The 23,836-nt window shown below is 38.9% G+C and overlaps 1 protein-coding gene across 5 annotated transcripts in view; it reads left to right on the forward strand.

Moving 5' to 3' along the window:
- Positions 1 to 23,836, forward strand: part of LOC126106779 (zinc finger matrin-type protein CG9776-like) — a 268,248-nt gene that overhangs the window by 105,090 nt on the left and 139,322 nt on the right. For all 5 annotated transcript variants that reach the window (XM_049913158.1, XM_049913157.1, XM_049913159.1 and 2 more), the window contains 2 exons: positions 11,971 to 12,024; positions 13,184 to 13,365. In XM_049913158.1, the coding sequence (XP_049769115.1) occupies positions 11,971 to 12,024; positions 13,184 to 13,365 (236 nt within the window). The remainder of the gene's footprint in view (positions 1 to 11,970; positions 12,025 to 13,183; positions 13,366 to 23,836) is intronic.

The raw sequence follows: 23,836 nt of genomic DNA on the forward strand, positions 1-23,836 counted from the left end.
CACAAAATTTTCTAACTCAGAAATTACTTATCAACACTCTGGAAGTGCCTGCCATGCAGTGAATCTTCATAGGAGGAAAGAGGGATGTGTTGTAATGTGTCACGAGCCAGGGCGTTATTGTGGAACTAAAGCATCCTCTCAGACAGCTTTCTGGAACACTTAATCATGACAGCCTCCAGTAATCTCATCAGAAGATTCCAGTAGTATGCTTCTATCATGGATTGCCTTGTACAAGCTTAAGATCTCATTACATGGACCTGGCATTCAAACATTGGTGTTGAGTATGCCAAGTTCACCATGCTGCTGAATGCTCAGAAACTATGCAGCTTGTGCATATGGTATGTGTGGTGTATGTGAGTGCAGATAGTATCTAGCTTGCAGATCGTATAGTTCGTTTACAAAATGGATGGGTGTAAAATCTTTTTGTTAGCTCTGTTAATGCATTAGTGTACAATGATGGATATATCCACGATTGTACTCTTGCATTGTAATGTACAGTGACTGATATTTCCATTGCCATACAGCTGACCCATAATGCCACTTTAGTGGTGTTCTGCTTTACTGGCTCTTCTGATATTAGTTCACCCACATTGGCAATAGCTGACAGAAGCTGTATATGTTGAAACAGACCAGTGGGCCTCGTGAGAGAGCATTTTTTTACGGTGTAACGCTGTAACATGCACGATATCTGATCCATATGAATCTGAAGGTGAAAGAATATGCTAGTTGCTTGAAGAAAGTGATTTAAGAGTTGTTGGTAAAGAAATAGATTTGAAAACAGTGATTATTCAAAATCTGCCTCTAGTGACAATGGTATTTGTGAATATGGAGAGGATTTATACACACAACAATGACGGCAACTTATGGAAGCCAGAAGAAAGTTCACTGACAGTTACTGATGAGTGGAAGTGGGATAATGTTTGGAATAGCCCTCATGTTTGCAACAGCAACAATGAAGTTAATATAGTTTGCTAGTTTCTGCAGATCCTTAGGCCAGAACGCAACATAAATGACAGTGACAAGGAGAGAATCGAGAAGAAAACTCACTATGACTCCCAAGCAAGAAGGATCGTTTTCCTACAAAAATACTCTAAAGAGACAAAAAAGCATTCTCTACTAGAATATGCACGGTGTATTGCAACAGAGGACAATGCAGATAATCCTGCTTTCAATATGATCAGGGCAAAGTTTTTCTACGTGTGGAGGATTGTTTTAACACCTGTCATATTCAGTTAAACTTTGTTTGAATATATCTCATAGAGGGTGTCCCACTCGAAAGAGGCCTCACGAACAAGTGTAGTAATTTCACTGAAATCGCACAATGTAATTTGTGATTATTGTTGTGGCAACACTGCACTCTGCAACATGGTTTGATGCAACAGTGTGTTTTCCTCATGTCAATGTGGCTGGAGCCCAGTGTTTGGTGTCAGTGTATCACTGTTCTATCGAAGAGTGTGTGTTTCTTGTGAAACAATATTAGATTCTGGTTCCATTAAGGCATGTCAGTGACTGCTTGTTGAATGTTTTGGGGACCAACATATACCGTCTAAATGTTGCATACAGAAGTTAGTGAACAAGATGGAGAGCAGTGGAACTGTGTTGGGTCTTCACGGCAGGGGTCAGACACCATTATCGGAAAAAAAGGTGATTAATGTTATACAATGATTGTTGGCCTCTCTTGCAAAGTCTGTTCAACTTGTATCTCGGAAATGTGGAATGTCGTGGAGCACATGTCACAGAGCTGCAAAGAAAGCCAGCATGTATTCATACAGGTTTACAGCTGTTCATGAGCTGAATGTCAATGATGAAGACAAACGCATTACATTTTGCCATTGGTTTCAGCAATTTATTGCTTAGTGGCCAGGAATAAAGCAGTACACATGGTTCATTGATGAGGCATGGTTCCACCTCTCTGGCTATGTAAACTCTCAGAATACACGTTTGTGGTGTAATAAAAATCCACATGCACTGGTCGAGCAACTCCTGGATTCAAAAAAGACTGGTGTGTTCTGTCCAGTAGCATCACGTCACATCATCAGCCCCCTCCCCTCCCCCCGTACTGTGACAAGTGCAGTTTACATCGAAATGCTTCAGTAATTTGTGAACCATTTGCACGAATTTTTGAACCAGTTGGATGATGATGAACTTACTTGGCTGGTACCAACAGGATGGTCTAACATGCCACACGTCTCGAGTGACTGTGGCTGAGCTTGAATCATTCTCCCCTGGTGGACTGATTTTCAAAGGACTGCTGCCCCCAAGGTCACCTGATATAACACCACCTGACTTTTTCATCTGGAGTGGACTGGAAGGCAAGGTGTACAGGAACAAAACACAAAACTTGGAAAATTTATGAGAGAATATCATCCAAGATATCCAGACAGTGATGCCAGAGGTTCTGGCAGCAACAGTTGAGAATCTGCAGCATCGTGTTCAATTGTGTTTACAAGTCGAGGGCAATCACTTCCAACACCTTCTGTGATTCACCTTTATTTCCCCATGAACAATGTATGACGTGTTTTATGCAAAGCCTGTAAATGTAAATTAAGAAAATGTGTTTGTGGGGCCACTTTCGAATGGAACGCTATGTAATATGATGTCCATATAGAATAAAATGACCACTGTAAAATAGCGTTCAGTATGAGCACAAAAGTTGTCAGAAATATGTCTACGGCTGTGTGAAAATTTTAACAAATAAACACAGAGATATGTAAACAGGCAGAATATGGCCCTGCAGTCAGTAATGACAATATAAGACAAAAAGTATCTGGCACAGTTGTTTGATTGGTTACTGCTGCTACAATGGTGGGTTATCAAGATTTAAGTGAGTTTGAATATGGTGTTGTAGTCGGTGCACAAGCAGTGGGACACAGCACCTCTGGGGTAGCGTTGAAGTGGGGATTTTCCCATACGACCATTTCACGAGTGTACCATGAATATCAGGAATGTGGTAAAACATCAAATCCCCAACATCACTGCAGCTGAAAAAAGATCCTGCATGAACAGGACCAATGACTACTGAAGAGAATCATTCAGTATGATAGAAGTGCAACCCTTCTGCAAATTGCTCCATATTTCAATGCTGGGCCATAAACACGTGTCAGCGAGTGAACCATTCAACAAAACTTCATCAGTATGGGCTTTTGGAGCTGAAGGCCCGCTTATGTACCCTTGATGACTGCATGACACAATGTCTTACACCTTGCCTGGGCCCGTCAACACCAGCATTGCACTGTTGATGACTGGAAACATGTTGCCTGGTCAGATGTGTCTTATTTCAAATTGTATCTAGTGGATGGACGTTAACAAGTATGGAGACCACCTCATGAATCCATGGACCTTGCATGTCAGCAGGGGACTGTTCAGACTGGTGGAGGCTGGTGTGGGACAGGTGCAGTTGGAGTGATTTGGGACCCCTGATACGTCTAGCTACAACTCTGACAGGTGACACATTTGTAAGCGTCCTGTCTGATCACATGCATCCATTCATGTCCATTGTGCATTCTGATGGACTTGAGCAATTCCAGCATGACAATGCGACACTCCAAACGTCCCGAACTGCTACAGAGTGACTCCAAGAACATTTGAGTTTAAACACTTCGTCCGGCTACCAAACTCCCCAGACATGAACATTATTGAGCATATATGGGATTCAGAAGAGATCTCTGCCCCCTTGTACTCTTAACAGATTTATGGACAGCCCTGCAGGATTCACGGTGTCAGTTCTCTCCAGCACTACTTCAGATATTATTCAAGTCCATGCCACATTATGTTGCGGCACTTCTGCGCGCTCACAGGGCCCCTACACGATATTAGGCAGGTGTACCAGTTTCTTTGCCTCTTCAATGAAGTATGCCAATGGGTTAAAATGGACATTTTCTCACTTGTCCATATGCTAGCTGTGTTGCTCTGTCCATAGCATACTTAAAAATAGCTTCATTACCCATGAACATGTTATAAGGCAAAAAATGAAAGTTCCATATACAATAAGTAAGAACATCAGCTTATAAAAGTTCCATTACAAAAAACATGATAGAAATTTACAATAGTCTTCCACATAAGATGAAAATTATTTCATCATTGTCACTTTTCATAAAACACTAAAGTCATTCATATTTGATCGCTGTTTCTATTCAGTACCAGAATCTGTAGAACTTGTGAAGTACAAGACTAAACAAGAAAATGCTACAGATCTTACTGCCAGTAGTGCAACCTCTCCTGTAGATAAAGCCAATCGAAGAAATACCCCTCTGAAGAGCACACTTTTGTTTACATTACTTAAAGTTTTATAGAATATACTTGTTTTAAATGAGTAAGAGAGCCTCAGACATATTAGAAAACTCAAAGGAAGTGAAAATAATTTGGATGTAGTGTAATGCGAACCTGTGCCACATCATGCCCCACTTTGTAACACAGCATCTCTATTTATTACCCGAAGCAGAACTTCTGTATCGACCAGCTTTATGCATTACTGTCTTCTGAAGGCTTCATTTACAGACGTTTTATTAACTGACATTTAATTACAACAAATTGTACCAAAAAAAATGTTTTATATGGATCTTCACAGTGCCTCGAAGTGGTGTACTTTCATAACACGCAATTCACAACGACCAATGTGATGTTCTCCATCATTTTATTTCAACAGATCATACCGATAAATGACGAGTTCTACACAGACTAATTTGCTGGTGTTTTGAAATGCCATATTGTAGTTGAAATTAGTATAAAGGCAGGGTTCCACGAAAGTAATAGTACAAAGTCTGAAGCAAACATGTAGCATGTAGCAGGTTATAGATACATATAAAGCATGAACAATCATGATGTAATTATGTAATTTCTTTTATAGTACAAGTAACCAAAAAAGGCATTTGCATTTCGTGTGTGGAAATTGGTATGAAGGCACTCGTCCTGTTGAGTTATTGCATTGTTAATAATTTATCTGACCTACTTTCTTCGTAAATACCTCAAAAAAATATCTTCAGCATTAATTTTTTAGGTTTAGTAGTTCTTGCAGTGATATTGCTTCCCACTCTTTTCAGCTTACGTATGGCCTCAAATTGCCTCCCATTTGTATAAACACATCTTGCAAGTATTCCTCAAAGATTTTCCTTGAGGTTCAAATCTGGGCTAAGTGAAGGCCAGGGTAAGACATCCATATGTTTATCTTCACACCACCTTTTGGTGGTGGCAGCAGAAACATACACAGCAGCAGAAACATACACAGTTATGATATCTTGTTGAAACATTAGACTTTCATCCTCTAGATCCTCACACATTCTATTCAGTTCTGTCTCTAGCATTTCAGTGTAGATTTCAGAGTTTATTCTAATGTTCAGTCAAGCGATACACAGAAGGCTGCCCAAATCATAACACTGCCACCATTAAAAATTTCTGTTAATTCTCTGTTCTCAGATTGTGCCATTAACATTGAAATCCATCCTGGCCATCTAAGTTAAACTACTTCTTACCACCGGAGATCACTTTATCCCATTTTGAAGTCCATGATGTACGTTTTTCAGCAAACTCCAGTCTAGCCTGTTGATGTTTGTGTGTTAATGTGTGTTACTCCAGTCATTTCTTGAATGCAAGATGTTTGTCATGTGACAGAATTTGTCACACAAGTAATGCAGTTACTGGCAACTGTAAATCAGCGCAACAATTTGAGAATAATAATGGTTTGTGGCCCTTGCTTTGTGCAAAAGTAACCCTATCTATGCCTCAGGTAATTTTCTACATTGCCCACATTTTTCATTTTGTCCATATTGTGCACTGAGTCTAATGAAATTATCAATCACCGTAATTGTGCAACTCAATTTCTTATCAGTTTGACAGTTAGAGTGTCCTATTTCCTTGTTTGTGCCAATTTTTGCATTTTCATCACATGAAAACTGTTTTCCACATGGCATTGTCACAGTCATGGTTTATGTACACAACATATGCTTTCACTAATGGTGACTGCTGGCCGTGGTGGCCGAGCGGTTCTAAGCGCTTCAGTCTGGAATCGCGCAACTGCTACAGTCGCAGGTTCGAATCCTGCCTTGGGCATGGATGTGTGTGATGTCCTTAGGTTAGTTAGGTTTAAGTAGTTCTAAGTTCTAGGGGACTGATGACCTCAGATGTTAAGCCCCATAGTGCTCAGAGCCATTTGAACCATTTTTTGAACTAATTGTGACTTTTTCCTTTTTGCAGTAAAGACACATATGGACATGCTAACGCTACACATAGCAGACTGCCTTTATACTGAGTTCCACCCTTTACCACCTGAGTCGTAAATGTCTTGTTATATAATGTACTATTGATCTTAAGTACAAAACCGTTTGACTCCATTTCTCAGTATACTGGATTTCATACTATGGCATACACAGTATGCAGAACTCTTCCAACTGACAATGTTATTTTTTGTGCAACCAATTCCTTTATACTGATTTCCACTAATGTGTATTCATAGGACCTAAGTTATCATACAAAACCCACCAAATGTGGACTTAAGACGAAAGCCAATATGTTGTCTCCTCACTCTGTACCAAAAAGAGATGACATGCTTATGATGTAGGTGGCATTCTTCCATCTCATCAGATGCATGTTCAGAATGTGTACCATGTTCAGTATTGCTCTACATGTTCAGAAAGATTCCCTATCATGTTTTTTACATGGTTTGACACCAGACTCAGCTCACACAGTGTCGACATTCGAATGCACGAACTGTGTGACTACTCCTTTAATTTGTTAGCAACATACAATAAGAGTGTCAAATACTCTCGGCATCATTTTGTGTGATTCCGTTTTCGCAGTGGTGTATCCACATTTTCACTGCTCATTATGCTGTTTGTATGAGCATCATAGAAGTTTGCCTAGCACTTGCCCATAGTGATTAGGAAACTAAAAAAGTCATCCGGATTGGCTTGACCCGGCGGCAGCATTTCCGCTGCCACCTCAGTTCGGTCAGCTTTTCGAATGGCCACAGGCACTCGTGGAACCGAAAGGACAGCAACCTTTGTAACGTTGAAAATGTTGTGTGAAATGTTCAGAACTGATCTGTGGCTAATTTCCACTTTTCCACTATCACCTCGAATGTGATGTGCTGCTCTTCAAGCATCGGGGCCTCCACTGGCCTTGAGATTCCCAGTTCTCACAGAAATGTAGGGTCCCCCAGAATAGGTCAGGCGTGCACTACACACCGGAAGCGGCTACAAGGGTAGCGGAGCACGTGTGGAGTGCACATGTGGGTTTTTTAGGTTAGAGAATTCCCTCCCTAGGCCCGACAAGGCGCCTCCTGAGACGCAGCAAGGTAGGAGTAGGCAAAATGCAACAGGGAATAACAATATTAATGTGCTAATAGTAAACTGCAGGAGCGTCTATAGAAAGGTCCCAGAACTGCTCTCATTAATAAACGGTCACAATGCCCATATAGTACTAGGGACAGAAAGTTGGCTGAAACCAGATGTAAACAGTAATGAAATCCTAAACTCAGATTGGAATGTATACCGCAGATCAAGGCTGGACAGTGAAGGGGGAGGCGTGTTTATAGTGATAAAAAGTGCAATAGTATCGAAGGAAATTGACGGAGATCCGAAATGTGAAATAATTTGGGTGAAGGTCACGGTTAAAGCATGCTCAGACATGGTAATTGGACGTCTCTCTAGGCCCCCTGGCTCATCAGCTGTTGTGGCTGAGCACCTGAAGGATAATTTGGAAAATATTTTGAGTAGATTTCCCCACCATGTTATAGTTCTGGGTGGAGATTTTAATTTGCCGGATATAGACTGGGAGACTCAGACGTTCATAACGGGTGGCAGGGACAAAGAATCCAGTGAAATTTTTTTAAGTGCTTTATCTGAAAACTACCTTGAGCAGTTAAACAGAGAACTGACTCGTGGCGATAACATGTTAGACCTTCTGGTGACAAACAGACCCGAACTATTTGAAACAGGTAACGCAGAACAGGGAATCAGCGATCATAAAGCAGTTAGTGCATCGGTGATTTCAGCCGTAAATAGAAATATTAAAAAAGGTAGGAAGATTTTTCTGTTTAGCAAAAGTGACAAAAAGCAGATTACAGAGTACCTGACGGCTCAACACAAAAGTTTTGTCTCAAGTACAGATAGTGTTGAGGATCAGTGGACAAAGTTCAAAACCATCGTACAATATGCGTTAGATGAGTATGTGCCAAGCAGGATCGTAAGAGATGGAAAAGAGCCACTGTGGTACAACAATCGAGTTAGAAAACTGCTGCGGAAGCAAAGGGAACTTCACAGCAAACATAAACATAGCCAACGCCTTGCAGACAAACAAAAATTACGCGGAGCGAAATGTAGTGTGAGGAGGGCTATGCGAGAGGCGTTCAATGAATTCGAAAGTAAAGTTCTATGTACTGACTTGGCAGAAAATCTTAAGAAATTTTGGTCTTATGTCAAAAGTGGTAGGTGGATCAAAACAAAATGTCCAGACACTCTGTGATCAAAATGCTACTGAAACAGAGGATGACAGACTAAAGACCGAAATATTAAATGTCTTTTTCCAAAGTTGTTTCACAGAGGAAGATTGCACTGTAGTTCCTTCTCTAGATTGTCGCACAGATGACAAAATGGTAGATATCGAAATAGATGACAGAGGGATAGAGAAACAAATAAAATCGCTCAAAAGAGGAAAGGCCGCTGGACCTGATGGGATACCAGTTCGATTTTACACAGAGTACGCGAAGGAACTTGCCCCCCTTCTTGCAGCGGTGTACTGTAGGTCTCTAGAAGAGCGTAGCGTTCCAAAGGATTGGAAAAGGGCACAGGTCATCCCCGTTTTCAAGAAGGGACGTCGAACAGATATGCAGAACTATAGACCTATATCTCTAACGTCGATCAGTTGTAGAATTTTGGAACACGTATTGTGTTCGAGTATAATGACTTTTCTGGAGACTAGAAATCTACTCTGTAGGAATCAGCATGGGTTTCGAAAAAGACGGTTGTGTGAAACCCAGCTCGCACTATTCGTCCACGAGACTCAGAGGGCCAAGGCGTTCGATACAGTTCCCCACAGTCGTTTAATGAACAAAGTAAGAGCATATGGACTATCAGACCAGTTGTGTGATTGGATTGAAGAGTTCCTAGATAACAGAACACAGCATGTCATTCTCAATGGAGAGAAGTCTTCCGAAGTAAGAGTGATTTCAGGTGTGCCGCAGGGAAGTGTCGTAGGACCGTTGCTATTCACAATATACATAAATGACCCTGTGGATGACATCGGAAGTTCACTGAGGCTTTTTGCGGATGATGCTGTGGTGTATCGAGAGGTTGTAACAATGGAAAATTGTACTGAAATGCAGGAGGATCTGCAGCGAATTGACGCATGGTGCAGGGAATGGCAATTGAATCTCAATGTAGACAAGTGTAATGTGCTGTGAATACATAGAAAGATAGATCCCTTATCATTTAGCTACAAAATAGCAGGTCAGCAAATGGAAGCAGTTAATTCCATAAATTATCTGGGAGTACGCATTAGGGGTGATTTAAAATGGAATGATCATATAAAATTGATCGTCGTTAAAGCAGATGCCAGACTGAGATTCATTGGAAGAATCCTAAGGAAATGCAATCCAAAAACAAAGGAAGTAGGTTACAGTACGCTTGTTCGCCCAGTGCTTGAATACTGGTCACCAGTGTGGGATCCGTACCAGATAGGGTTGAGAGAAGAGATAGAGAAGATCCAATGGAGAGCAGCGCACTTCGTTACAGGATCATTTAGTAATCGCGAAAGCATTACGGAGATGATAGATAAACTCCAGTGGAAGACTCTGCAGGAGAGACGCTCAGTAGCTCGGTACGGGCTTTTGTTGAAGTTTCGAGAACATACCTTCACCGAAGAGTCAAGCAGTATATTGTTCCCTCCTACGTATATCTCGCGAAGAGACCATGAGGATAAAATCAGAGAGATTAGAGCCCACACATATGCATACCGACAATCCTTCTTTCCACGAGACTGGAATAGAAGGGAGAACCGATAGAGGTACTCAAGGTACCCTCCGCCACACACCATCAGGTGGCTTGCGGAGTATGGATGTAGATGTAGATGTGGATACAGCCTCCCACTCATTTAGTTGTCATTTGGAGTTGTTTGAGCATACTGGAAGCATCTGCACCACTTGTACTGTATGACATTGCACTGTTGCCATATACCTCCTCCGACTTTTGCAGTGCTGTTTCTCTTCGAATACAGAAAACGAATCACCCACTATGTCAGTGTGCTGCACCATTTTGTTTTGCTTCCTCTAGTGGCATACTACAGCGCAGTGGCACAGGAATTTCAATATAGGGCTCTAAATAGGTACCTGACAACACTTTCTTTAATGTGTCAATTGTAATTTTGAATTCCACTTGTAGTTAGTTTGATGCACTAACACAAAAATGAAATACTTTATCTTCATCTCACTTCAGTATCTGGATCCCTTGTACCACAGCTGTGTTCTAACTCTTCCAGTTTCAGTATGAGATGAATAATCAATGAAGTTAATTTAATCGATCCATCTGATAATAGGATTCTAAGAGTCTTTGACCAAAGTTTGATAAATGTTGCCTCCCTATCCTCAAATTAAAATGAATAAATACAAAGGGTGCTTACAAGGCCAGGAAACTGGCTAGCTGTACTGATACAGTGTCCAAAAAATAACTTTGGCTTGTCTCTCGCTTCAGTGAACCAGTGTGTAGGGCACAGTATTGCTATAAAAATACTAAATGCTTTACTAATTAGAGGTATCAGAAATGATTTTGGCATGACACTTACTCTACTGCTTTTGTATTAATAGGAACTGATAATCTATGGCATTTATTTTCTTTCTTTCTTTCTTTCTTTTTTCACTTTGGTGCTGGTTGCTTGTTTCTACATACCATTTCTGCTATATAATAATCATCATAATCATAATAATTGGTGTATTGTGTGCTAATATGCGTACCCTGTGTACAATCATCCTTTTCTGATCTTCCCTTGTTTCATTAAAACAGGCAGTAAGTTAGTATTGAAATTTGACGAGGACACTGATTGTTGTTGCATGAGGAAGGAGGGAATGATGCCCTTTGATGGAGTTAGTTACTTTTAAGATTGTTCTTTTAATGTCTGTTTTTAAAAAGGACACTGATTAACTTTCCCTTTTTTGCTCTTTGTTTTACAGGGAACCAAAAACCAAAATTGTTTTGTTATAAAAAGAAATTCATAAAAAATGTACTTCCCTAGATGTAAATATGCGAGTTTAGAAGCTGACGAACATCACTGTTGTATATGTCTGCAGCTTTATTACTATTCTTTCATTTTAGAAATTCGTTGCTTTTGTTTTCGGGCTGTTTCAAATGCGTATGCTCTTAATATACCATTGTGTGAAAGATTGTAAAGTTGTTTTCACTTCTAAAGATTGTAAAGTTGTTTTCACTTCTGATATTTCACATTCGATTTTCTCCTGTGCAATTTAAGTAATAACTGACATTTAACATTGTAGGAAAAGATAGATTGCTACTTACTGTAAAGCAGACACATTATGTTGCAGACACACACAGTTAACAGACTCTTACATAAGGCTTTCGGCCACAGCTTTCATCAGCAAAAGCAAAAAACACATCCTTCATACTCTCAAGCAAGTAGACCTCATGCACACGTGACAGCCAACTACAGCATCTCGGGCCGGAATGCAGCTATCACAGGGGATGCAAGCAGCAATCTGGAGGAGGGAGGGACGTCAAAGGTATAGTAGTGTACGGGTGGGGAGTCTGCTGTCGTGTGTGCATGAGGTGTGCTTGCTTGAGTGTGTGAATGGTGTGTGTTTCTGTTTTGTTGATGAAGGCTGTGACTGAAAACTTATGTAAGCGTGTTTTAATTGTGCTTGTCTGCAACTTAACGTGTCTGCTTTATGGTAAGTACCATCTACCTTTTCCTGCATTGTTGATTGTCATACCTGGAGTTTCCGTTGTTTAATAACTGACATTTGATTTATAGGTTCACTCTCCGTGTCTGTCACGAATCAAAAGAGCGATGATGCCAAAAAAGAAGGTAAGATGCAAGTACATATCAGTAGTAGTACTGAGTGAAATTAAAAAAAAAAAAGTTAAAAAAAGGAATGAAAACTTGAAATAACTCTCATGTCTCTCATAGTAACGCTGTAAAGTGAGTTGGAGAACTTTAATGGTGTCATCAAAAGCACCAAAACTTGTATTTGGAGCTTTTGCCCATTTTAAAAAAGAAGATAAAGTCTCCTAAAGTTTAATATGTAGTATTTTATTTTCAGTTTTACTTTTTTCTGTCTCAGCTTCAGTCTTTCATTTCACTTTGGAGGAAATGCTGTTTTTGAGGTTACACCTAGAGATTCCTCTCTTCCCTCATTCCCCAAACTGTTATGTTACTGATTTTTCCTTTGTTGGGGACCACAGTCATCTAGTACCTGCAGATTGAAATTTCCATCATTTGACTGTATGTTTCAATGTCCATTTATTTCACAATGTTGCAATTTTAGCTTTTTAGTAGTTCTAAAGTGCAAAGGTGAAATGAAAATCAATAAAATGCACAGAGCATAAAATTTAGTGCACAATACGGACAACATAAAAGTTACTACTTACTTAAAGAGCATTGCTCACATATCACAAAATGTCCAACACGTCTGAATAACCTGTCGTTATTGAAGTATTACAACATATATCTGGTCATACAGACCAGTCACCACATTACAGGATACAAGCAAAGATCAAAAAACAGAAAATGTGGTTGACATTGTGTGTAGCAGCCAATGCAGTATGTTAAAGTTTGTTTGCTGTTCGAAACACCAGTTGCACTATTTTTGAATCTTTACTTCTATTCTGTAATTCAATGACCGTATGTGTTGAAACACTTGATCGATTATGTGTTATTCAGGCTTGTCGGATATTTTGTGATATGTAAGGTATGCTCTTTACATACTGAGTGACTTTTATGTTCTTCACATTACGTCCTGCACTGTATGGTCCGTATACTTAATTGATTTTCAGTTCACTTTTGCTCTTGATAATGGCTGTAGATGTGAAATCTTGATATTGTGAAATAAATGGGTATTAAAACACACAGTCACATGGGGAAAATTTTATTAAAAAGAAGAGTCACATTACTTTAAATGAGTGTTTCTGTTGTCATGTAGCACCTTCTCATAGTGCAAAAAGAAATAATAGAGGTGTTGTTGCAGCTGCCATTCAGAATGAGTTACTTCAGCAGAAGCAGACACTCGCCCTCCAGAGAGACGAATATGTACGTAAAGCTGCAGCCCTCGTGCGAGAGCTGAATGTCCTCAAAGAGCAGGAAGAAGAGTTAGTGAGAGAAGATTCACGCGATAACAAGCGTTTCCTGCGCGAGAACACCAAGCTGCAGGTAACTTGCTGGCCAAAAGTTGTGGGTGACGAGTTGGCCATCACCAGTTATGGCATTCCAAAGTTCTCAGATAGCACATTTGATATAGTCGGCCAACACTTTTGGCTAAAATGACGGTGGCTTCAAAGTATCAGATGTGGATAGCGCTGGTTAGCTGGTTATTACTAAAGAAAATTAAATACTTTCTTTTATTTTTAATTTTTTTTTAACTGTCCTGCATTTACTGTAAGTTTCACAAATTTAAGCTATTGTGTCATTATTTTAGTATCGTTATTAATTTTGCAATTAGCAGAACCAGTTGTGTCATAAAGACCACTTAATGTAGAGTAGGACTAACTTTTTTGTCTCAAAACACTTTTTTCATTAATGCTGTGGATGTGTATACAGATCCTGCTGTGCTGTTCCCCATGTGCTCTGGATGTGTCTGTGCATGCCACTTGCATTTTCGTGCAGTGTTATGGACAGCTGTATGCGTCCTGATCCACAGACCTGTCACTGCTGTGGACGAGTTACTTGTATGCTACGAGGTGCATTCAAGTTCTAAGGCCTCCGATTTTTTTCTCCGGACTGGAAGGAGATAGAAACATGCGCATTGTTTTAAAATGAGGCCGCGTTCATTGTCAATACGTCCCAGAGATGGCAGCACCGTACGGCAGATGGAATTTTACTGCCAGCAGCGAGAATGAGAACTGTTTTCAATACTTAAAATTGCGACATTTTCCTTACTTGAACAGCGTGAAATCATTCGTTTTCTGAATTTGCGTGGTGTGAAACCAATTGAAATTCATCGACAGTTGAAGGAGACGTGGTGATGGAGTTATGGATGTGTCGAAAGTGCGTTCGTGGGTACGACAGTTTAATGAAGGCAGAACACCGTGTGACAACAAACCGAAACAACCTCGGGCTCGCACAAGCCGGTCTGACGACATGATCGAGAAAGTGGAGAGAATTGTTTTGGGGGATCGCCGAATGACTGTTGAACAGATCGCCTCCAGAGTTGGCATTTCTGTGGGTTTTGTGCACACAATCCTGCATGACGACCTGAAAATGCGAAAAGTGTCATCCAGGTGGGTGCCACGAATGCTGACGGACGACCACACGGCTGCCCGTGTTGCATGTTGCCAAGCAATGTTGACGCGCAACGACAGCATGAATGGGACTTTCTTTTTGTCGGTTGTGACAATGGATGAGACGTGGATGCCATTTTTCAATCCAGAAACAAAGCGCCAGTCAGCTCAATGGAAGCACACAGATTCACCGCCACCAAAAAAATTTCGGGTAACCGCCAGTGCTGAAAAAATGATGGTGTCCATGTTCTGGGACAGCAAGGGCGTAATCCTTACCCATTGCGTTCCAAAGGGCACTACGGTAACAGGTGCATCCTACGAAAATGTTTTGAAGAACAAATTCCTTCCTGCACTGCAATAAAAACGTCCGGGAAGGGCTGCGCGTGTGCTGTTTCACCAAGACAACGTACCCGCACATTGAGCTAACGTTACGCAACAGTTTCTTCGTGATAACAACTTTGAAGTGATTCCTCATGCTCCCTACTCACCTGACCTGGCTCCTAGTGACTTTTGGCTTTTTCCAACAATGAAAGACACTCTCTGCGGCCGCACATTCACCAGCCGTGCTGCTATTGCCTCAGCGATTTACCAGTGGTCAAAACAGACTCCTAAAGAAGCCTTCGCCGCTGCCATGGAATCATGGCGTCAGCGTTATGAAAAATGTGTACGTCTGCAGGGCGATTACGTTGAGAAGTAACGCCAGTTTCATCGATTTCGGGTGAGTAGTTAATTAGAAAAAAAATCGGAGGCCTTAGAACTTGAATGCACCTCGTATCATTTTCAAATAAACCTTGTGTCATCTTGAGTCGTTTATGAGATATGACGAGTTTTAAGACCATATGATGTGCAGAGCACAAGGACGTGAATGGGTGCATCGGGCGGGACGATCCTCTGGTTATAAAACCCAATAATTTATGGCTGAAATGAGATATCGTTCTGCTCTCAATTTTAAATAAAATTTCAGTATCCTACATACATTCCATTTCCTGCTGTGTATGGGCTAAAGTCAACCATATGCAAAGCTAACACGAGGCATTGTTACTTCTGCAAACTCTTTAAAATTTCCTGCAATATTTTACCTAATTTGATGCACCACAGTAAGTATGATGGATAGCAAAAAGGAATTCAGTTCTTTATCAAATGAAGATATCAGACTGTAAAATGCGAAAAAATAAAATTTTTTCAATAATAGTTTTCGAAAATCGGGTGATAAGTGTTTCATCTCAGCTGGAACAGGGTCTCTCAGCTTAGGCACCAGATTTGGCAAGCAGTACAGCCATAACAAAAGCTGTCTTAGCACGGAATGCAGAGTACATGTCTGTAGCAGCAAAAGGGTTAAAAATATTTATCTGTTTTCACCCTGATGAATAGGGACCAGGAGCTCAGAAACAAAAAAACAGTACAGTCTCCCAACTCCATTAAGCATTGATATACAGGTATTAACTTTGTGTGTGTGTGTGTGTGTGTGTGTTATCTATATATATTTTCCTTTGTCAGATACAGAGAAAGCACACACACACACACACACACACACACACACACACACACACACAAAGGGCTACAGCTACGGCTATGATTTCCCCTAAATACTCAGAGCGTCCATACACACACACACACACACACACACACACACACACACACAAAGGGCTACAGCTACGGCTATGATTTCTCCTAAATACTCAGAGCGTCCATACACACTGAATTGTTGTTTAGTTCCCAAATGACATTAACTATCAAGATTTCCTTTATTGTAACTTTGTTCATTATGAACATTTGTACAGTAGTATGTCTTTTTTAAACAAAATGCTATATTATTTATTTCATATTCCACCTCCTTGCCTCGAGCTGTTGAAAACCATATCACAGTGTGCAATTCACATACACTTGATGTTACTAGAAATTTGACATAAAATTGCTTTTCACTGTCCTGTACAAACACAAGTGTAGTTAAAGTAACTCATTCACTTGCTAGAGTTGACAGTAAAGAAATGGAAAGAAAATGCGAATTGCTCATTGAGTCAGCCTTCCTCAGTCGAAGGTTTATGGGAGTCAAATGTACACCTGCACAGAGAAGTTGAAGACTGACGAAATTATCAGTAACATTTTCCTCGTTTTTCCATTTGTTTACTGTCAGCTCTAATTGATGGACAAATTACATTACCCTGGGTACCACTGCACTGAGTGCTAGTATAGAAGAGTCAAAGTCAGTTTTGTGTTACTTTTCCAATAATTTCATGTTTACATGACTGTTACATAGAGATACATTTTTAAGCAGGTCTCAAGGAGAGGAAGTGAATAAAATGTACAGGTTGCCATGTAGGAAAGACGTACTGCTATTCACATCTTCCTGACAATTAATGTCCCTGGTAGCTAAACACCATATGTTTGATACATTTTTCATTTTGCTTCTGGGCAGAAATTTATTTGGGGTGGTAAAGATAAATGATACAGCATGTTTATTAACTGCTCTCATGCTCTATTATTAACATTTTTAATTGGGCCATTACTGCTTGACCACATTTATAAAGCAGTAAAATGGCTGGGTGCTGAATTAATATCTCTTTCCAACCCATTAGTCCCACACTGACATTCTACTCTTGTTATCCTAAAATTTCCCTCAGCGTGAAGGTTTGAAGTTGGTTTGGACACCACAGTACTTTCTCTCCTCTGGGCTGGGAACTAATATAACCAGCCAATTTTAGGGGGGATCTACAATTTAAGATGTTTCATGAACTACAGCACAACTTTTCATTTTTGATATTAATGATGCATGGCCAGAGACGAATCAAACAATTACAGACAGAAAAGAAAGAAAAAAAATGGTCCTGTGACTGACTGGATTGTCCTTGAAATCTATAGTTTTGTGGTCTTTTCTTACTCTATGTGGAGCCATACTCGTAAACATTTCCATTTGTCTTGTACATTTGGTGCTCTTCAGCTTGAAGAACTAGCAGGTTTGTCATATTAATAATTGTGTGTTTGAAGAAAGCTGCTTTTTGATGGTAGTCTATTTTATCACACTAGTTTTGTACGCTCGCCTTTCATCAGCAGTAATTCTATGGAAAATGGTGAACATTTCTTATAATATTATGGAAATGATAGTTGCTACTCACCATATAGCAGAGATGCTGAGTCACAGACAGCCATAGCAAAAAGACTGTCAAACAAATAAACTTTTGGCCAAAAAAGGCCTTCATTAGAATTAGACAACATATGCGTGTGTGCGCACCGCACACACACACACACACACACACACACACACACACACACACACGCGCGCGCGCACACATACACACGCACACACACGTGTGTATTCCGATGAAGACCTTCTTGGCCGAAAGTTTACTTGTTTGGCAGTCTTTTTGTTGTGCATATCTGCGACTCGGCATCTCTACTATATGGTTAGCAGCAACTATCCTTTTCATAATACTGTCATTATCCATCCAGGATTTTCCATCGTTTGAAATATTCCTTATAGTATGTTATTTATAGTGTTTTATTAGTATGTTTTTTAAATGATTATTGTATTTTCCCTTTTGTGTACTGCTTTTTAGCATAGGCAAAGAGGATGTTTTGAAATATATAATTGATTGTATGTTTATATATACACAAGTATTTGAATTAAGTGTAAGAATTTTTTGTGAGTATATGTAGTTATCAATGGCAATTGCTGTACATGCAAAGATTATTATTGTTATATACCATAGATTATAATATGTTATTCCTAATTTGTACTATCTCTGCTAGGAGGACAAAGGAATGTGTTGTGTGCTAAAGAATGCTGATGAAATTGACAATTAACTTTTTGTTTTTGGACTGTTTAGCTTGCTAAATATTTTGGAGGAGATAGAAATTTTCATGTAATAGTGAAACAACCTGACATTATTTTAAACAAACGGAGTTATCTAAAAAACAAAAACTTTGTCAAAAATTACACTTGTATTCTGTAGCATAAACCACGTTTTATTTGTTCTGTTGGCAAATGTATAAGGCAAGTCATATTACAATAATACAGGAAACCACAGACACATAAATTACTTTATTCATAGTTTATAGTATTTTAAGAAATATTTGTCTCACATTATATAGATACTACTGATGATGGGCAAAAGCTGAAACTAGTCCAATAAACTGAGCTACCATAAAAACAGCAGCTTATGTCAAATATGTACGTATTAATACAACAAATTTGCTGTTTCTCTTTGGATCCAAAACAGGTGTCACAAACCCCAAAGTTCTGAAACTGCTTTTTCAGTGTTAACGGTTTCTATAATTTGGGTTGTTGGACTTTAGAGAAGCCTCCCATTTTTTTCTTCCAGTTTTGATGTGCTAGACATCTAATTATACGCATAAGTAGTGGCCAATACAACTCAAAGCAGTTGGCTGTTGTGAACAGTTCAGGCTTGTTGAGAAATATATAGACAAATATTTATTTTTTTAAGTGACAGAAATGTGCCATAATACTTTTAAAACGTTGTCCAACCAGATGGAAAGCTTCATCAGCATTACTCATGCAATAAAAGCTGTTTTAGCAAATTACTATAGGTCCTTTCTACACTGAAGGAAATGCTTTCAGTGAGTTCTTTATTTTATTTCTAATTACTATTATGTTGTCTTCAGGCTTTTTTCTTGTAACCAACACACAGCATGTGGAAGCAAAAGTATAACAGAACACTGTTTCAGTCTAAAATGAGTCTGTTCAGAGAATATTTTACTTAGAAGTAATATTTTTAAAACGTATTTAACAATTGCATTTTTTTTTTCTGCACAATATTATTCAGCAGATGTTTCCTTTTTCCCACTCTGTTACACTGGTTGGAATGTTCACTATCTAGCCACCGGCCCTCTTTTTAAAAAAGGCGTTAGTTACTGCACAAGATGATGTCTGTGTAAGTTGTTGAAATTTGAAATTCTGTGCAGAAAAATGGATTGTCAACTTGCTTAGGCACTGTAGACAGTGTACTCACAAGAGGAAAGTTTAAAAACACAATGTAACTAAGTCAAAAAGTTAAGTGTGGTGGTCATTTTTCACAGCAACTATATATAAATAGCAATAATTTGCAAGTAAATGCCTCCTTGCACATGAAATTTTTTATTTTGTTTGTACACCCAAGCGTCTACTGTGAGTGTCAGTAAAATGTCTAACAGTAAAATGCCTAATTTGTTATTTGAGAATTGTGCAGAGTTTCCATAAGTAAAAAGCTTATTGAAAGTATCTGGTTGAAATTTGACATTTTGCTCACTCACATATGCCTTGTTTCAGAGACAAAACACATCTGAGTGTATAAATAAGATTTTAAAAAATCATGTGCTACTTGCAAAATGGCTCTTTCTTGTAAACTATTGGAATTTGCAATATTATGCGTATTGCAAACTCAATTTTCCCTGACTGAAAGAATAATAATTCCAAAACTCACTTTTGGAACAAAGGCAAATTAAAGAAATTAATTTTGTAGAAGGAGTTTTACTTTTCCTTGCTTGTATACGTTCCAAAGAAATTAGAAAATCCTTTGTAGGCAGTTGAGGATCTAGAAGAACAAGCTACAACTACTATCCAATAATCAAAATTGCAATGTTTTGCATGGAACTAGATAAAACAGAACTTTTTATTGATGAATGAAAGTGAAGGTTTGCAAATGATAAAGGTGAGTTGTTTCAACGTGTGGTGATTTATTCTTTTTCTTCATCTGTAGTTGGATCGGTAGAAAGCTTTTGTTAGTGGATCACCAATGTCGTCTTATACGGAAACAGTCCAGAATGCAAAAGGGATATCTGTCACAAACAGTAGTTCAACACAGTTGTCTGAACTTGAAGGAGGCACTTTTAATGTGTACTATCTTGTGCAAATATAGTTCTCAAGGTTTGTGAATAAGTGCAGGGTTTTCTAAAAAATAGCACAGTATTAACCATTGACACCCATTGTGAGAAGAGTCGTGTCATTGTGAGAAGAGTCGCTTGCATTTCAGTCATCTCGAGTTACAGTTTGGATATGAAGCTTTTCACTTTTTACTAGTAGTGTTTTCAGTTATGTTCTTACTCCCTCTTTACAGTTAGAGCATCACAATTGGATCCGTTAATGTTCCTCATTGTGCTCAAACATATATACATAACCCATCTTAAGGAAGAATCTTGTAAAACATGAGTGTATGTTTTCTTGAAATGTAAGGGCCTGATGAACGTATGGTATCTCGGAAATTGTTCTGTACACATTGTCGCAAACAAAGCTTTTTGTGTTTGGTATGCAAGAAAATTTGGGAATTGCTGCTTTGCTGCAGTAGATTCCTTGGTGTGGTGGTTAAAAGGAAAACACTTGCAGTGTTTTTCACAAATGCGCTTAACTGTAACTGGAAGCTGCACGACATCTTGTGTAACAGATTATGTCTCTTCATCAGAAAACATCTATAGGCTGTGAAGATGAAAGTCTAAGAAAAATGTAAGTACCACTTCTTCTATTATTTCATTACATTTATAGTGGTGTATGTATGTAAAATATGTTGTTAGTGAATGTAAACAAAATTTGCTCTAAATGATAATCAAGACAGCGCTATTTCTATCTTTAGCTTCCTACTTCAGAGATCATCCACTTTATGTCTTCACTGGGGAAAAAATGGCACAGAACAGTACACAGTTGTTACTATTGTCTTAATAGTAGCGATTCTGCCTTAGTTTGCATGGTTCAATACATGGAAATTTTGTGGGGAATACAGGGGTTCAAATTGCTGCCTGGGCATTCCTATTTGGGGTTTACAAAATTTCCTGAAATTATGTCTTGAGATTGCTGCATTGTTCATCAAATAAGATCGTGGAGGATTTCCTTCTCCTTATTTATCCAACTATGCATGTACGCCATCGTGAAAAATCTCGCTGCCAATGGAATACTGAGTTTCCTTCTTTCGACTTTGCCATTTAACATTGTAATTTCGAAATTTTCCTTTAGGAGAAGCATGAAACCAAAAGTGATTACTGTCATCTTTCTGTAGTAAACTAATGAACTGAAGGTTTTAACCTCTGCATCAGGAAATACTGTACATCTTTCCCCTTATTACATGTATGTCTGCTATAAACAGTTTTTGTAGTAATCCCTGAACCTCTGTGTTGGACCAGGCTCAAACCTTGCAGTCTGTGCTGGACCAGGGCTCAATCTGGCTCTGTGCCTTATGCAGGCAGCGAAGATTGAGCTACTGGAACTTGACTCACTTCATTAAATCTGCCAATATTCGTATCGTAATTCTAAACTTCACAGAAGCCTTGCTAGACAAACGTACTGGAAGTACAGATATTCTGGAGAAATTGCACAGCTACATCTTTGTGTTGTTCCCGTATAAGTGCAATGGAATGTATGTTGTGTCATGGTTCATGTTGAGTCTTACCTTTGAGGGCCATTCAGTAATTAAACAGACAAATTGCTATACAGCAAAAATGGTCTATTAAATTACTACAATTTTTGTTTTACCACATAATTTCCACCAACTTCTATGTGATTGTCCCATCATCTTACGAACTGTCTTTATCCACACAGTGAAGAATTGTTTACCTTGATCTCGAAGCCACTTTGTTCTTTTTTCTTTATGTTTTTATTGCCGTCAAACTCGATGCCACATAAAGCTCCTTCCATTGCACGAAACAGATAAAAATCTAAAGGGGTACGATTAGGGCTGTAAGGAGGTTGACATACAAGCAGAAGCTCCCAACCCATTTTGTCAATAGTTTACAGCTTCACTTGTGCCATACAAGGCTGAGCATTGTTTTAAAACAAGAATCACACCTTTGCTTAGCAATCCCTGATATTTCCGCTTCATAATGAGCTTGCTTTGCTCTCATCATGCCTGAGTAGTATAGGCTGTTGACAGTACATTGGTCCTCCAGAAAACCAGACCATGGGCATTCAAGAAGATAGTTAAAATGCCCTTACCAGCTGATGGTTGTCCTGAATTTCTTAGACAGGTGATTCAGGATATTTCCAAGGCATGCATTGACATTTGGACTCTGGCTCAAAATGATGTAACCAGGTTTCATCACAGATTAAAATCCTATTAAAAATGCATTACCTCCACCGCTGAAATGATTTTTGAGCTCAGTGAAAATGCGAAATCTCCTTTTTTTTTTTTTTATATGACTGATAAGCTCTCATGGAATCCATCTTCCACAAGTCTTGTGGTAATTCAGTTTGTTTTGAATGAATGATGGAATTAGTTGTGACAAAACTATTTGGACATTTTTGAGCAATTTGTTCACCTCTAAGTCATCAGTCTTTTCAGATAAGTACATCAGTACCACTTCGCAGCAATGAGATTGGTACTGCTACCGAATACACAGAGTGCTGCTCATTGGTTAGACATTTGAGGCAGTTTCTAAACTTTGCCACCGACATGTAAAAATTCACACAGTTTATGCAGATACTGCTGCACTCTTTCTTCATCTGAGAGAAGATTTCTGATGGTTGTACAATTTTCCAAAAGGATAAAATTTGATCCCATTATGCTGTTCACTTTTCTGAACAGACATTGTAAGATCATAGACACTACATTCATGTAAATATTAATTCAGCAAATGACTAACACTCCAAGGTTGTCAACTAACACTTATTAAATGTTTTATTTCCCTACTTGAGGCATGTGTTTGTTTGATTATTGAGTGACCCATGTACCTTTCCTGCTACTGTTTAACCCTTTAACTGTGCAGAACTTCCATTGTAGCAGAGCGCTGTGTGCTGTTGAGTGCATTAAATGGTGTTTCAGTACACAGTACTTGACTGATATCAGTGTTTTCAGCAGATTTTCACCACATTTTGTAATTTATGAGAATCTCACCATATGGTGTTCCAAACACAGTTGTTTTTAGAAATAAAATAGCTTCTCTGTGGCTTGGTGGCGTACCTCTAACAACCAATCTACAGTAAATTAAAAACGCACAAATATCACAACTGATAAGGTGTTTATGTGTGTAACCAACAAAAACACACCTCTCATGAATGCATGAATGTAAGTAGTGTGAATATTTTAAGCAAATACTCTTGATTCTCCCTGTGCCTGCAGGAAGTTCAAAACAAGAGAAGGATAATAAATAAGTATTAAACATCTCTCAACATTCACCTACCACCTACGCATTAAATCCACCTGGAAGTGGAAGTAAATATACTATAATATAAAAACAAAGTCCTTGGCGGGTGTAAATTAACAATTTCTTTTTACACACATCGTATTGTCAACGAAGTTTTCGTAACAAAACATGCTTATTGTGAATGTGAACTGTGGTTTGCATAAAGTAAATGTTACATCAATACCCTATACATATTCTGATGTGACATTGTCTTTTTATGAAACAGTTCAGCACATTTTAATGCATCAATGTGGAGTCTTTTTCTGAGTGTATAAAATATGTCCATTTCATTGCAAAGATAGTTC

Source organism: Schistocerca cancellata, chromosome 10 (assembly GCF_023864275.1).
Source record: "Schistocerca cancellata isolate TAMUIC-IGC-003103 chromosome 10, iqSchCanc2.1, whole genome shotgun sequence".
NCBI lineage: Eukaryota > Metazoa > Arthropoda > Insecta > Orthoptera > Acrididae > Schistocerca > Schistocerca cancellata.